The 14899-nt window shown below is 41.2% G+C and overlaps 2 protein-coding genes across 15 annotated transcripts in view; one reads left to right on the plus strand and one right to left on the minus strand.

Moving 5' to 3' along the window:
* AHSA2 (activator of HSP90 ATPase homolog 2) overlaps positions 1-7744 on the plus strand; it is a 7981-nt gene extending 237 nt beyond the window's left edge. The window contains exons 2-9 of one of the 6 annotated variants that reach the window (XM_021393018.1): positions 56-246; positions 2373-2458; positions 3069-3183; positions 3416-3501; positions 4000-4122; positions 5479-5580; positions 6391-6442; positions 6663-7744. In XM_021393018.1, coding sequence (XP_021248693.1) covers positions 56-246; positions 2373-2458; positions 3069-3183; positions 3416-3501; positions 4000-4122; positions 5479-5580; positions 6391-6442; positions 6663-6838 — 931 coding nt within the window. In that variant the 3' untranslated portion in view covers positions 6839-7744. The other 5 variants (XM_021393022.1, XM_021393019.1, XM_021393020.1 and 2 more) reach the window with 5 other exon arrangements.
* USP34 (ubiquitin specific peptidase 34) overlaps positions 10143-14899 on the minus strand; it is a 135820-nt gene continuing 131063 nt past the window's right edge. For all 9 annotated transcript variants that reach the window (XM_021393029.1, XM_021393025.1, XM_021393026.1 and 6 more), the window contains 5 exons: positions 13609-13688; positions 12713-12853; positions 12446-12592; positions 11736-11895; positions 10143-11418 (listed from right to left, as the gene is read on the minus strand). In XM_021393029.1, coding sequence (XP_021248704.1) covers positions 10808-11418; positions 11736-11895; positions 12446-12592; positions 12713-12853; positions 13609-13688 — 1139 coding nt within the window. In that variant the 3' untranslated portion in view covers positions 10143-10807. The remainder of the gene's footprint in view (positions 11419-11735; positions 11896-12445; positions 12593-12712; positions 12854-13608; positions 13689-14899) is intronic.

The raw sequence follows: 14899 nt of genomic DNA on the forward strand, positions 1-14899 counted from the left end.
GGGGCCGGGCCGGGCCGGGAGCGGCCGCGCTCAGCGGTCCCGCCGGCCCGCGCAGGACGGAGCGGGATGCGACCAGCTGGTCCCGGAGCAAGCTGCAGGAGCTGCTGGTGGGGCTGGTGGTGGAGGGCGAGGCCGGGCGCTGCGAGATCAGCGAGCTGAAGCAGGTGGAGGGCGAGGCGTCCTGCAGCAGCCGGAAGGGGCGGCTCATCTTCTTCTACGAGTGGAACTTGCGGCTCTCCTGGAAAGGTACGGGCGGCCTCGGCTGCGGTGCGGGGCGGGGGGGCTGTGCGGGAGCTTGGCGTGCCGGTGAGGGATTGCTTTGCTCGGTTCTGCGTTGCGCTCCGCGGAGAACGCCTGTGCGATCTTAGCTTTAAAGCAGTGAAGTCCTCAAAGAACTGCCGCCGGTTTTTTTTTTATTTTTTTTTTATTTTTAAGAGCCGTCGTGCCGCCCTTTGGTTAGAGCTCTTAGAGGTGAGAGTTGAGACTGAGCTGCTAGAACAGCAGTTCTTGTAATTAATTCCTTCTTCAAGTCTCGGAGGCTAACCGGGAATTCAAGCTGTAATTTAAACGTGGATACCTAAGAACAAAACAATATAAATCCTGAAATTTGCAGCCAGTTTGGAAAGGCCAGTTTGGGAAGAAGCGTATTCCCCTCAGCGATGCATATTACAGAGCAACAAGGCGAGGAGCCAGCCCTGCCCAGCGGCGTTGAGCTGGGGCGGAATGGCCGCTGTCTCTTTCATCGGTTTGAAGATGTAATGAGGGTTGTAATGGATTATTATACACGGTGGTGGAAGCTTTATGAAGAGTGGTATGTGTATGTCCTGTTAAAGCATACATATTTAGGCAGTATTTTTAACGTAGTCTGCCTGAGAAACATGCCTTCGCTGTCAGTTTTCTGAAATAGTGGATTGACAGGAAACAAAAAAAATCATTGACTCCTGTCTATGCTGTCTAATACTGCCTGTATTACTGTTTTGTTTTGAGAAAGGGTAATCATTTTGCTAACGTCACAGCGATAATAAAAATGCAGAGCTGTGTCATGGCTCTGCCTGCACCCCATTGAACAGCCTGGCTTGTTAGCTGCTGGGGATCCCTTGTCCAGGGCACAGAGTGGCTGTTAACAGGCGGTTTTTTGAAGGTGGGGGGGAGGAAAAAAGTGTGAAGAAAACACTGAGATGGCCACACGTATCTGCGCTGGGTTCAGAAGCAGAGCAGCAGCATCGTTAAGGACACGGGTGTATTACTTGAGCTGCGTTCTCCTGGGAGATGTTGAGAAGCCCAGGACAGGGCTCCCTGCTCACGTTGTGCTGCGTGGATGGGGTTGTCTTGGCTTTGTGTCCTGTGCTTCTCTGAATTAATTAATTAATTGACGTTCAGCTGGATTTAGCTAGCTCCTGCATGGGTGAGAGAGTCCAAATAAATGGGATGTTGGCCTTTGTGATAACTCTCCTCGTGCAGCCACGCTTAATGCAGGGTTGTTCATGTAGATAGAACGATATGCAGATAACAGGATTTGGAGCGTAAGTGCATGTTTCCACCCCTGCTTTCCCATTGAGATTTTAACATGACCTTAATGGTGAACAAGTGTAAACACTTGATGATTTTGCAAGGCGCGGGGAAAGAGTCTTCACTGGGATGGAAACAAAATGTTAGGTCCTTGCAGTCAGGTCTGAGGCCAAGCAGCACGGTGTGGGACTTGTGCTGCAGAACAGGTCATGGAACCGTGCACCAGGGCCTGGGCCCAGAGAGATGCAGATGCAGCACACGTTCAGTTCCGACAAGGTTTTCTGAAGCAGTGTTGTCACTGGCAGCCCCCAGTGAATCGACTGAGAGCAATAATGTTCTCAAACATCTGCCAAGTGTTCTTCACTGGTGTACCTACTTGTCCGCCATGTACACGTATGTGCCTGTGTGGCAGGAGCTTGTCAGGCATTCCAGAAGGAATAGCCAGCTTTCTGGGAAGCTTCTAAATAAAAGATGGAGGCATTGAAGGGAGGAGGAGGGTAGTTTGCCTGCTGTTCCCTTTTTAGATTCGCATTCTGTAATGACTGACACTTCTCTGCAAGTGAAGAGCATTAGAACAACGGACGGTGGAAGATGGGAGTGGTGGCAGAACAGTGGTGTAAGATGTGCGTTGTGAGGTTTGTCTGTGTGCATCTGTACAGGAAAATACAGTTCTGAGCACAGCTTGCTGTGAAAGGATGGGGACACATTTGAGGCTTTCTGTTGCCCTTTAGTTCTTTTAAATTATATTCTAGGTATCTTGCTTCAAGGAACAGGTTTGTACAACTAATTTCCAAGTATAAAACTCTTCTGAAGGGGGAAATAGTTTTTAATAATGCATTTAAGAATTTGTTATGTTAATACAGGTACTGTGAAAGAGTCTGGTGAGAAACATAAGGGATCTATTGAAATTCCTAACCTGTCGGAAGAAAATGAGGTAGATGATACAGAGGTAGGTGTGAAACTCTGACATGGCTATGCAGGCTCAGAATTCTTAAAGAAAACATTAACGCACAGGCATCGTGATTTATGCGGTGGTTAAGTGGGATAATGACACTTTGATGGTTTACTTTGCTCGTTGTGTTGTTATTTTTTTGCACTTGGAATAATAGCTGACTTTTGTTCTCAAATTGATCTGTTAGGGATGTGCACGGTTTTCTTTGCTAATTACTGTTTATGGCAGTACACTGACTACACATTCGAGACAAGCTCTGGTTGTTGTAGTCTTAACAAAAGAAAAACAACCTAAGAACTCAAGGAACGTCCTTGTTGGTTGTACAGGAGCTGACACTGTGGCTTCTGCAGATTCCTGCTACCATGTAGCAGACACCTCTGGTTATACTTTCTCTGAGCTACTCTGGGAGGAGGGAGAGATGCATATATTTAAGTGCAAACCCCAAATGAGTTTTTTTCTTTTAGCAAAGATGGGATAAACTGAGAACTTGAAACTGCAGCTGTCCTCTGAACAGAGCAAACAAAGCCAATATATTTTCATTTGTTGCCAGAACCTAGAAGGCTAATGTTTAGGTGCCTCTTTGGCCTTGTCTTTTTTCTATTGCTAGATTAATGTTAGCAAAAAGAAAGGGGAAGGTGATATTCTGAAGGAGCTTATGAGAACTGAAGGAACCACAAAAGTCAGAGAGGCCCTCAGAGATTACCTTAAAGCACTTAAAACAGGTAATTTGAAACAGTATGTCAGATATGTTTTTTTATACCTTCTTTCTTGAATAGATTGGTAATGTACTGAGAATCCTTGGGTTGGTTTGTTTTGATTGTTACTAGCTGGTATAAAAATGTTAGTCCTAGTAGTCAAAGTCTTTATTGCTGTCCAACATGGCATTGTCCAGAAGCTTTGGTGGTGGTTGTGCAGCTCGATTTTTGCACTGAGCATTGCTTTTGTTCTCTACAGAGTTCACCTTGGGAATGATTCTGCCGACAAAAGCTGCTGGTCAGGAACTGGCTGCTGAGAGAAAACTGAGTGGGAACGCTGTGCAGGTATGCTGTCTGTAAGTGGAAAAATTCAGTTCTCCCATGTATTTAGTTCTCCCAAATGTAGTCCCTGCAAATTTTGCTGCACTGACGGATCCAGTCTTTGGGGTGGCACTTGCCTGCCCACTCCTGTGATCAGGGCTTAGCATACAGAAATGGTCCATCACAGAACCTGGGCATGGGTCTGCCAGGTGTGGAGCATTATGTATCTCGTAATGATTTGTCCTGCAATGTGTAGTTTCTGCAGGGTGAAGGCGACTGCTTCCCGCAGTCTGAAGTCACCAATGTCTTTGGTATGAGTTACTTGGAATTGTTTCACTTACTTAATTTAGTGAATACTGATTAATAATTCTGTCAAGTAAATACTGAAGTAGATTATATAATTATTGTATATTCAGAACACAGTATACCTAACGTTGCATAGGTGACAACAACCCCTGCCATTTCACAGCTCGTGAGTGTTTGAGTTTGCTGTCATTCATGTGAATGTTGCTTGCTTTACAGGAGTCTGCTTCACCGCATTTGTTGGATTTAGTAGGTGTAAAAATTCCAACAGTGAGGATACTTATGAGAGAAATATTCAACTCTCCTGCAGATGAGCTTTACAGCATCTTCACAACTAAGGAAGTAAGTAAGCAATACTTTTAGTAGGTAATATAAGTGGGTAAGGTAAATACTTACAGTAATATAATTTTGGGGGCAGAGTGGCTGGTAAACTCTGTGAAGGAAAAGGCTCTGGGGGTGTTGGTCAGCACTCAGATGAACATGAGCCAGCAGTGTGCCCAGGTGGCCAAGAAAGCCAATGGCATCCTGGCTTGTATCAGCAGTAATCCAGCCAGCAGGAGCAGGAGGTGACTGTCCCTCTGTACTGGCACTGGTGAAGTCGTACCTTGAGTACTGTGTTCAGATTTTGGCCCCTGACTAGAAGAAAGACATTGAGGCCCCAGAGTGTGTTCAGAGAAGGGCAGCAGAGCTGTGAGAGGTCTGGAGCACAAGTGTGATGGGGAGCGGCTGAGGGAACTGGTTCTAATCTGGAGGAGGCTTGGGGAAGACTTTATCAGTCTCTACAACAACCTGAAAGGAGGTTGTAGTGAGGTGGGGGTTGGCCTCTTTTCTTAGATAATAGTGATGGGATAAGAGGTGATGATCATAAGTTGCTCTAGAGGAGGTTCAGTTTGGATATTAGGAAAAATTTCTTCTTTGAAAGAGTGGTAACATATTGGAACAGACTGCTCAGGGAAGTGGTGGAGTCATGGGCCTTGGAGGTTTTCAAGAAAAGAGCAGATATGGCACTGAGGCATGTGGTTAGTGGGCATGATGGTGACGAGCTGATGGTTGCATTTGATGATCTTAGAGGTCTTTTCCAAATGTAACAATTCTGTGATAACTATAGGAGTTGTACAAGAAAGGAGAACGTTGACTTATCTGAACAGCTGCACAATAAGATGTGTAATATTCATAATACCAGGTACAGATAATTTTCCCTAAGTACATTAAATGGAGTGAGTATATGTGATTACCCAGAAATTCATGAGCTCCCCTTTTCTTCTAACTTCCAAAAGTATTTGTAATTCTGGTGGTCACCATTTGTTCTTAAAGTTTTGCTGAAAAGCCTCACCTTTTAAGCCTCTGGGGAATTGCAGTAGAGAAACTGCAAAAGGAGTTGACCATTACTGACATAGCGTGCTAGTGTGATGGTATCCTATCAACAAACAAAGGTTTCAGATCTAGCTGTCAGGTGCTAGGGAGCAGAAAGCATGTTGGGGGGCAGCAGAATCATTCTGCTTTACCTGTTTGATGAGAATTTATCAAATAGAGGAGCTTACGTCTTTTTGTCCTTTAGATAGGAAGAAAAAAACCAAATACACAAGGGAAGTTTTATCTTTCTGCAGTTTTGTAGTAAAGCTCCCTTGTCTCGTAATACGGTGCGTTATTTATCCCTATAGCAAGTAACTGACTTATGCTGTGTTCTTTTCTTGCTAGTTGGTACAGAAGTTTTCTAAATGTCCTGCTGTGATTGAAGCTGAGAAGGGAGGAAAACTCCTAATGTTTGATGGCTGTGTCAGTGGTGAATACACAGAATTGGTAAGAAAGCTTCTGCTTTTCACTTTGAAAAATGGGGTGCTGGTGTCAGACGTAAAAGTAGCAGACATTTGCGCTTCTCTAATGCATGTTCACTTCCTCTACAAGAAAGCAAAAATGATCGCTATTATGTGATTTTCTTCTTTGATGACTGGAACTAGATTATCTTAGTGGCCTTCTCCAACCTTAATGATTCTACGATTCCCCATCAAAAGAGCAGGCATCAATTACTAACGACGTGCACTGGGGGAGAAAACTTCAAGCACCATCCTTTTTATTGGAGCTGGAAAGCAGTTTGAACTCCTCTCCTATTCCAGACATATGACACCGGCCCCAGCTGAGTGCTCTTGTGCTCAAGAAAAATTGATGATCAGAGCTCAGCTTTATTTTTGAAACCTCTGAAAGCCATTTACACAGTTGCTGAGGTTAGAGTTGGTATCTCACTCCCTGCCATCTGGATGGATGAAGCTACCGTACAGTACAGGTGTGAAAAAGTTATTTGCTCTCACTTCAAGATCTGCAATAAGGCAATAGTTCGTATCAATAACTGATCAGCATGACCTTTTTTTTTCCTATAGAGAGAAGAAAACAGTGGAATGTAGCAAGCTGAGAGTTTAATGAAAACAGTTTATTTAAAAGCTATCAGCCTAAAAGCAGTCTTCATATTGTTTGCATCGGTCTATCTACTTTTAGGCAAGATAATCCTCCTCTCCTTACTTTTCAGGGGAGAATTAGCATTCAGTGGCTGGAACGTGAATTATCATGAAAGCAAAGGAACGTGCTAATGGGAGGAATCTTCTTATCTTCGTACAGGTCCCAGGCCAAAGACTTGTCTTGAAGTGGAGGTGTAGAAACTGGCCTGACGGTGAGTCTTTTTGAGGGCCTCCAATAGAGGCTACGCTTTGCCTGGAGGAAGAGAAACAACATGACTGTTACCAGTGTTGGAGTGTAGCTGGATGTTCTTTGAAGTTGACATTCATGAAAATGGGCCGCACCCAGATAAGCAAAAGTAGATATGAAGTTAGCTGCTGCATATTAACCTGCTGAAAAACACTTTAGTGAAATGTCATCTTTTCTTCCTTCAGAGCATTACGCAACAGTTGCCCTGAGCTTCAAGGATATGGCTGCTGAAACAGAACTGCAGTTAGAGTGCAGAGGAGTGCCTGTCTCTAATGAAGATAGTACAAGACAATGGTGGAAGAAGCAGTATTTTGAAGAAATACATAATTTACTACAGCAATCCAAAGACAACATGGACTGATAACAGCACTGTAGTTTTGGTAGGGCATTACTTTTTATACATTGTTAACATTAAAAATAAATTATTTGTGGGAAGAATAAAGACCCACTTCTATGATACTGTATATAATTTAAGCTTTATTTATGGATTCTTAATGAGTGAGGTGGCCTGTAAGTTGGACTATGTATAGAAACAGCTTTGGTTGGGAAAATTATTTGTTCCACTTACTACAGCTTAACTTGAGAGAGAAACTATGATTTGGACACAGTAAAGCAGGGCCACCAGAGGTAGGAAAGCTACATTAATCAGTAGAAGCATTTGCAGTTCTTTAACATTCAGCGGACCAAGTGGCAAAATTGTCATGTTAGGAAATGGGATGCTCATCAGAGTTCCACTGAAAGGCATTATAAAACAGACAAGAAAGAATGTGGGGAATATAGCTTACAGCCTCCTTACATACTTTTCTTGAGATTGGCTTAACTGCAGGCCAAAATGGTTTCTAATGCTGTAGAAAGTTTTAGGGAAAGATTATTTAAAATGTTACATTATTCTGGATGGTACAATGCTTACCACTGTTGTTAAGTCTTTTGCATGCACAGTACTGCCTTACTTGACCTCATTGTGAAATTAATTACTGTTTATTTCTTCCAAAATAATGCTTTCTTGCAATTCCTTAAATCTTCCTCTTGATTTATGGCCCTTCATAATTCTGTAGCTCAAAATAAAGCAAACAAACAACTGTTAGATAAAATCAGACAGGATATTGAAATGAAAGAATTATCTTAATTATAAGCACATTGAGATTAGCAAGGGTAACTTAACTCATTTGAGAATTAAGTATGCAGTTTGAAACTGATTCACCAAGAAAGAGCTAGCTGCCTTCGGAGAATACAGCAGATGAATAAAATACATGATTTTTACATGATATTTGTTTTCTCCATTAACTTCACTTCTATACAAACTGATTTAGTTTGACAGATAAATCCTATATCCTTTATTTTACAGTACACCAACATACAGCAGTTTCATCACACAATGCAGAAAATAAAGGTGTGTTGCTTTTTTTCTTCAGGAATGGATTTCCCGTAGAAGTTTGCAGTTGGTTATCCCCCTTGCACTTGGGTGAGGTTTGTTTTAACAAGAACAGACACCTAAGATAAATGGGATAAAAGTACATGTACTGTTAACTAAGTTATTGCATTCCTTCTGTTTTAGGTGTCCATATAGAGAGTAGAGAACAACCTCTTAAGAAATGCCATGTTTTAGCAGATTGGGTTTATCTTTTTCTACATGCTCCAAGTTGAGGTACCCTTTTATTCCTAAATAGTCAAGCAAAACTTGTGTTCGCAGCGTTGCACCACTCATTTCCAGCTGTGGGACAGACGCTCCAGAAAAGTGTCTGCTGTTGCAGGAATGTGGAAGGAGGAACAGCTCCAGCCAACCTCCCATGAAAGGTGCACTGAACTCAGGATAACCTGTCTTTTTCCAAATCCTTGTTCCCTCACCTCAGGCTGGCATAGCTGTCAGTTTGATAAATGCGTAAGCTTCCTTAGAAATGGGCAGTGATTGCCTCTGCTTTCACGCCCACAGAGTACCTGTTTGACTGTCCTTAGAGTCAAAAATAAGAGAGACATGTATGTTTTCATGGAATCATAGAATCATTTGAGTTGGAAGCGACCATAAAAGGTCATCCAGCCCAACTCCCCTTCAATGGACGGGGACATCTACAGCTCCAGCAGGTGCTGAGAGTTCCAGCCTGACCTTGAATGTCTCGAGGAACAGGGCATCCACCAGCTCTGGGCAACCTGTGCCTCACTGCCCTTACTGTAAAAAACAAACACAAACTTCTTCCACGTTAGATCTTCCCTCTTTTAGTCTGAAACCATTTCCCCTTGTCCTCTCACAACAGACCCTGCTAAAGAGTCTGTCCCCTACTTTCTTTCAACCCCCCCCCTTCAGATACTGAAAGGCCGCTATCAGGTCTTCCCTAAGCATTCTGTTCTCCAATTTCTTTATGCCTAGGCCGTGCGCTATCTTTTTGTTCCCCCAGCTTGTATGGGTAGTGAGGGGTTGCTGTGACCCAGGTGCAAGACCTTGCACTTGGCTTTGCTGCACCTCATGAGGTTCAAGAACCCTCACCAGATAGAATCCCAGTCTTCAGTAACAATTATAGTATGACTTAATCCTGTATGAGAAGCCAAAGCCCAAGGAAGTGCTATATAGCCAGAAGCTCAAGTCTAACTGAATTAACAAAAATCAGGTGTGTATTTCTATTAATTAATAAGAGACTACTTACTAAGGGGCTATAATGCCACCTTTATCTACTGCAGATTTTAAACTGAGGGGTGTCTTCCCCAAACATCCTCACCCAACCACGAATTCCTACATGCGGTAGAAAACTTGACAGATCAGTTCTGATATTCATTATTGTACAAGTTTTGAGTAGAAGCTGTTGATCTCTCTGAATTTACAATCTACCCAGAAGCGGATCAGAAAGGGTAATAAAATTGTTTCCAAAGAGAACCAAAAAGTAATTACATAATTAATCTCTGAAAAATGAGAAACTTAAGTCCTCAGCATGATTAACATAGCAGGAATTAAAGTGCTAACGAAGGGGAATATGAAGCATAAACCTTAAAAGACAGAAATGCTTAACAGAAGATTTTTAAAAAGTGATGAAGAGAGTAAGAGACTAATAAAAGCACCACACAATGGAACTGCAGACATGAAAATGACACTGAACTACATTAAAAGGTAGACAGAATGAAGGAGTACAGAAGAAAAAGACATAGATGTGTTATGAAGACAAAAACCCAAATGAGCTAAGCTACTGGAAAATAAATTTGAAAATTGATTTTAATCAGATGTTAGCATCGCTGACAATCCGGAAGGTAACTAGGAAATGCGTATTGCTCAGAAATAACGCGAGGAAATGCAATAAAGTAGATGGTAAAGTCAACCCTACATTTAAGGAGGCAGGGAAGGTGTTGAGGAAGTGAGGGAGCATGCCCCAGGGCAGGAGACAGTCAAAGGAAGACAGCAAACGGCACTGGAGAAAAGGAAGGAATAGTGTCAGACAGATTGAAGTTGGAAATGGAAAAAATGGAAAGTTCCACTGGCTTCTTCCACCATTTTATGTTCTTAGCTGCTGGAAAAAAAGTCAACAACACATCCTTCTCAACTGTGTGACTGAACATTCATGCACAGTGAACAAAAAGAGACTAAGATTTACAGAAATTGCATAGCATACTCTGCACTTGTTTTAGTTTTCACGTTGTCTTTGATGAGAAATCCAAAGACTGAAGCAATAACGTATATAAACAAATGAAAAGTCATCACAATCAGTTTAATGAAGTGCACAGAATAGCAATTGATCATGTCAATAAAAATAAAACAATTATTTTTACATCAAGTGTGCTTTATTTCCTCCACAGGTATTCTGTTAAATAAAGCACCATATATATACTGCCAGGCCACAGCTAAAGAGGATTCTTTACAGAATCAAATTTCTTGTGGTTGTTTAGTATACAAGTAAACTTAATTTTGATAATAAGAACCACAGCGATCTGAGGCAATCTGCCTCTATTATAAGGTACAAAACTGGCACAGAAGGACACCATATTATACACAGTAAAAATGCCATAAGTTTAAATTACATCATACAGGGCAAGGAGGCCCTGTTCTCCCAGACAGCCATATTAAATGAAAGCCACTACAGTGAATTTTTAATTACATAAAACATATCCATTATCTGATTGCCCTTTAAGAAAGTGTATGGTAGATGCGAAAAAGAAAAACCAAAAACAAAAAGTAAAACTGGAGTTCTGCCTGACCAAGAATTAAGCACATAAGTCTATCTTGCCATTCAAGCAGAGAGCACTGGACAAACTGAAGCACAAAACAGAAATAAGCAAAACTTAGGCAAACAGCATTTTTGGGGGGAGGAAGGAAAAAAAAAAAGACTTGGAAGCAGACATGCTTCATCTAATGTCAAGAAGCAGCTTGGTTTCCTTTTCCAGATATCCTTGTAACCACGTGAATTGTAGACTCAATGGTCCTACACAGGATGTCTAAAATGTCATGCTGCTGCATAAGACTAAAAAGTCCTCTGGAATGGCCACAAGTGATTGATAAACTAGTTTCAGGGTCCTGGGATGATAAGGCTTGACTATCACAGCCTCTCAAATCTGCGAGGTCAGATAAAACTGCTGAAATTGACGTGGAAGGAAACTCTGAGTCCTCCTCAGCTACAATGGAATCCTTGGAAGTCTGCAGGTCTTTAAATTCTTTGCATTCTTGAAATTTACCATTTCCCGACTGCTCTTCTGTATGTTGTGACCTCATTGTCAGCATTATGTCTTCTGAAAATGAAGATGGAACTTCCATTCTGTACTCTTTGACAGAACTATTTTCAGGGGAAGGAAGATCTTGTTCAGTGCCTGGATCAATGATTGAAGAGTCCCGTGTCTCGTTATCTGAAGTGCTTGTTGGGGTCAATGCCTCCTGGGGTTCAGTTTTTATATCACTGATACAACTGTCTACAGTGTGCTCCTCATCACTGCTGACCCGTCTTCTTTTTACAGGAGTAGCTTCTTCATCATCTGTAAGGAAAGAAAGAAAACTCCGTAAAGGAAGCATTGTTTTCATGCCATACACCCAAGAGCAGGACATTTCTTTCACGTTTTTTTTTTACTTTTCTGTATTAAACACAGTATTTCAACAGATCCTTTTTTTCCTTAGCAACAAATCACACAATTGTCTTAGCCCCATAATAACACAGTATTCCTTGTGTAGCGTTAAGGACCGGAACCAAGAAATGCCTTGATTTCTGTGGTAAGAAAGCCACGTGTTAGGTTAATTTTGTAAAAGTTTGTAAAATCATAGCAGTGCTTGAGTGAAACCATTATTGAAGGCAAACCTTTGAGTTTTCTTTCTTTGGCTTCTTGCTCTTGTAATGAGTTCCTCTGTTGCTGACATGCTCTACACTTATTTAAAAGTTCTTGTAAAGTTGGAATCAGGGCTGAATTGAGCTGTTTAGGAGTGTGCACTGAAAGCAGCAAGGCAAGCGCTCGGAGGTCCTGAAAAAACAACCAACCAACCTTAACCAGCCTTATTTCAAATTCTGTTTGGATTCAAGCTACACACAGAGACTGCGCAGTAAGTAGAGGCTTCAAGATGCTGTGAACATCCGAAGATCAAATTGTAGATATGCTCACGCTACTAAAATTTCCCAGTCACTACTAATACACTGACCATAACCTATGTCTGCACTGCGCTACTGTAAGATGGAATCTTTTGCTGGGTTAGAACATACCAATGATTCCTGCACTTTGTCTTTTTCCTACTATAAGCCCACCCTTCACGTCTTATGATGCCCACCATCTGCTTGGAGACTCAAGCATGCTTTCTGTGCACGCTAAGACAATGCATGCAAGCAGAAAGGAGAATTCTGGAGAGCTCAGGCTGCTGCTCCGTATCCCATTACTAGAAATGAACTCTACCAGCCAGACAACTGAACGAACAATGCCCATCTCTTCAGAAACTGACAAATGGTGCTGAAGAGCTTCCACAGAAAATAAGCCGCACCCTAAACGATGCTGAAAATTGGATGGCTTAGAAAAGACTCACCCCATTTAAAGCAGAGCTTGCTTTGGAGATTTCAACTCTCTGGCCGCTGAAATCAGATTCTAGGCTTTGATACTGATTTATTAGATTTGTAATTAGAGTATTGATTAAATTGGCACAGTTTGCTTCAGAAAACACCTGCCCTTGGACCTGTAAAAAGAAGAGATTCTTTTTAAACCACACAAAATGGAATTGTGAAAACAGCATCGTAAGCTGAAAGAACACATATGAGACTACATTTCTTGAAACTTCCACTAAAAGACCACTCACCTTCAGAAGAAAATGCGTCAGAAAGGTGTATACAATGTTGTTGTTAAGAAAGGTCCTTTCATCCATTAGAATACATTTTATATATTCCGCAAAAACTGGATCTTCACAGAGGAGCTTCACACAGTTCTTTGACATTGCAGACTGGTAAAGAAAGAAAGCACACTGCGAATTCATCACTGAAAGGACACCACTGCAGTAGCACAATCTTCAGCAGTTTAGGTGGAGAAAAATAACCAGGTCCACTGGTGTTTGTAGTTCATACTGGAGGGATCTTACTGATACAAGTATTTCAGGTCAATCAGCTATCAGTAAATTGTACAAATTGTATTGTCAATTATTTCACGTTTTCTTTTGATGAAGTTTATTCTGAAGGAATACAGGTTTATCATGACCAGGATGTATTTGTAGGGCAGTGTCTCCTAATCTGTGAGTCAACTACAGCGTCCTCTTGCAAAGGTGCACAGCAGGCACTTCACGGTAGGCACGTTATCACAGAATCAGTTATGTTCCATTCCAGAAGGAAGACCTCAGACTTTTATTTAATCCTACTTGTGTCTATACTACATAAAAAGGCAGGCTGAAATAACATCTGTACACTGCACAGACTACTACTATTATGTAATTTTACTGCACTATTGTACTATCGTATATGTTGCATAAGTTTTTGCAGGACCTAGGGCATACTAAAATTTGCTACATTTTTATACTTGATTGATCAAGTTTTAGCAGATGTCAGGTAACACAAGTAGGGGTATCTTTTATTCAAAACAAATTAATATTTTTGAACGACTAAGCAGTACCCACTGGTTAAGATTTATAGGTTAAAACTTGTTTCACAGTTGCTGTATTTTGCTTTTATTTCCATCCTGTTAGTTCTCTAATGCATTGACTCTTACCTGAGTCTGACAAAGCTCAGTCCAGAGTTTGGGGAATAATGCAAGATGAAGTGGTAAACCTTCATATGCAACAAGAACACCTGAAATTTTGAGAAAATGGAAGTCACTTTACAAATAATGGCAAGTTCATCTTCCTTGGAGATACTCACTCATACGAGCAGTAACAAAGTGCCATAACATTTCATATGACTACATTCTAAGGTTTTGTTTTTTTTAATATATCATTAGAAAGACCTCTGGTCTGTGAAGTTTTTACAGTACCTTTAATAAAAACATGTATCCCTTTAGTACTTCTGGGAATTGTAAAGAAAAAAAAAAAACTAACAGAGCTGGCTTTAGTTTTGCATTTGTAATCAGATTTTTTCATTATTTTCACGTTATTCATTATATTCATTACTTTCAAGTCCTCTTACATTTTTCGCTGGTCAGCTACAACATTCAAAAAGTTTTAGATTTTCTTAAAAATAGCACATAATTTTTTAAGGACAATTCTCATTATTTCCCAAGCGCCAATAGCAAAGATGATTCCAGTGAATTGTTTTAACTAACACAACCTATAGTAAACAATAATGCAGGAGTTACAACAGGAAAGTATGATAAAGAACGAGCAGTTGGGTGATTCGGGGATTACGAGAACATTCTACTACCATTCTTGCTTGGAGGAAAATTAATTTTGTATCATTTTATCTTAAGGTTTGGTGTTTAATTTTAGCTAGCTACTTGGCTTCAACAGAGAGAGAAAACGAGCAGGCATCTTTGGAAGGTGGTTCATGCTGCTTAAGGTGTCTAAGAATCAGTAGAATACCTTTTCTTGGATGGAATCTACTTCTCTTCGGTGACTACAGAAGGAAATCTGGCTAGATGCCTGATTTTAATAACTGAATTGAAGAGACAGCTCCTGACATGTTTATCTATGCAATAACTGTATTTGTGTGACTGCAGTGTTTCTGCATCTGCACCTAGCACACTGGAAAATGGAACCTATCTTAGGGTCAGTTGGTGGGGAAAAAATAACAAAAAACCCACCACGATGTGCCTTCGAAGTAACAAGTGCAGTTCATGCCAGGATGCTCTTCTGCAGCAAGGCAGGCACCATTCTTGGAGCAGTTCAGACAGACAAAGCCAGCAACACCTTTGCTCACACGTTTCAACTAGGTTTACATTGGGACAGGAAGAAACCCCAAATACTGGTAGTACTTAATGGCAGAGCTTAAACAATACCTATGTGTTCAGGTACAAATGACATGATTGGGCGGTCATAAATTTAGGTTAACTGTTGTGATGGGCTCCC

This window comes from Numida meleagris, chromosome 3 (assembly GCF_002078875.1).
Source record: "Numida meleagris isolate 19003 breed g44 Domestic line chromosome 3, NumMel1.0, whole genome shotgun sequence".
Lineage (NCBI taxonomy): Eukaryota > Metazoa > Chordata > Aves > Galliformes > Numididae > Numida > Numida meleagris.